Source organism: Sinocyclocheilus grahami, unplaced genomic scaffold, assembly GCF_001515645.1.
Source record: "Sinocyclocheilus grahami isolate Dianchi unplaced genomic scaffold, SAMN03320097.WGS_v1.1 scaffold17.1, whole genome shotgun sequence".
NCBI classification, from domain to species: Eukaryota; Metazoa; Chordata; class Actinopteri; order Cypriniformes; family Cyprinidae; genus Sinocyclocheilus; species Sinocyclocheilus grahami.
Window position 1 is genome coordinate 48600 of NW_015505196.1, and position 1597 is coordinate 50196.

The following is a 1597-nucleotide window of genomic DNA, read 5'->3' on the forward strand; positions in this document are numbered from 1 at the left end:
GGGTTCACTTTGAAAATTCCATATTAAATACATCTGAAAGTGACTGTATAATTTGCACACTGATGCCAGGGCATGAATTTCACCTTAAAGATGAGTCTGTAGGATTTGCATTTTGTACGTCAACACCCAGTGAGAGTGATAAATAAAAGTGCTCAACCATCCTTAAACTCCAATCTGGCACACATCAGAACAGAGCAGAGATGATTCTTACTGTATTTTTCCTGTTTGTCCTTTATAGAGAAACAACAGGTTCAGCCAGAGTGCATGTTTATGTGACCACTCCAATGACCTGCAAAGAAGCTCGAAAATATTGCCAAACATATCATACAGACCTGTCTACAATTAGCGGTGAGGAGGATGTCCAGATGGTACACGTGGCTGCTGGAGGGGCTTACAGTCAGAGTTGGTTCAGCTCATTAATTCAGGAAACTGAAAACTCGTGCACGTTAATGAAGTATGAGGAATCCAGAATCCCAGCTCTATGGGTTGCATTCTGTGGGTTTCCTTGGCTGTGTACAAGTAAGTATCCTTTCTTCTGCTATAAGAACTTGAATCTGGCGCTAGAGAAAAAGACATGGGAGGAAGCTCTAGAGTACTGTCGGTCTCGCGAAACTGATCTGGCCTATGTGGATCCTAAGGTGTTACCAAATATGAGTAATGCCCAGACAGACAGTGTGTGGACAGGCCTGCGTTTCCTGGCTGGAATGTGGTTCTGGGTCAGCAAGGAGAATGTTGAGACCAGCATCACTCTCCCCTCATGCCCACCTGAGCCGTACCGTTGTGGAGCCTGCAATGCCAAGACAGGGAATTGGGAGAACAGAGACTGTGAGGAGAAGCTCAATTTTCTTTGTTTTTAAAAAAAAAAGACAAGTGATGAAGCATCATGTGAGTATTGTTTTCACTTCATTTGCAAATTATGAATGACTTTGAATGCATTTTGATAACCCAAAAACATAAAAGCACTAGAACTGCCAGGGGTCGTATACCTAAAAATGTCTGACTACTAACTGACTACTGATTACTGTTTTGATAATGGTAAAAAAAAACTTATTATGTCACTGTATTATGCCACTGTCTTCACAAAGTAATGCTGCAATGCCAAGACAGGGAATTGGGAGAACAGAGACTGTGAGGAGAAGCTCAATTTTCTTTGTTTTTAAAAAAAAAAGACAAGTGATGAAGCATCATGTGAGTATTGTTTTCACTTCATTTGCAAATTATGAATGACTTTGAATGCATTTTGATAACCCAAAAACATAAAAGCACTAGAACTGCCAGGGGTCGTATACCTAAAAACGTCTGACTACTAACTGACTACTGATTACTGTTTGAAAATGGTAAAAAAAAACTTATTATGTCACTGTATTATGCCACTGTCTTCACAAAGTAATGTCTAGAGTCATGAAATTATTATTTTTAGTCATCAACTATGTTTTGTCCTGTTGTTTTATGTTCAAGGCTATTTTAAGCAGGCTACACTAATCACTTTTTAAGGGGGGAAGGGGGAAAATTAAGGTATAAGGGATAAGGAGGAAGTCAGCAAAAGTGGGACATCAGATAAAATGGGACAAATAAGCTTTTGGTGTAGTGCTCCTTT

The 1597-nt window shown here is 39.6% G+C and overlaps 1 protein-coding gene across 1 annotated transcript; it reads left to right on the plus strand.

The window, feature by feature from the left end:
• The first annotated feature begins 200 nt into the window (after window positions 1-200).
• Window positions 201-857, plus strand: LOC107551949 (uncharacterized). Its single transcript, XM_016233755.1, has one exon. It carries the CDS (start codon window positions 201-203, stop codon window positions 855-857), a length of 657 nt encoding a protein of 218 aa, XP_016089241.1.
• Window positions 858-1597: the final 740 nt, after the last annotated feature.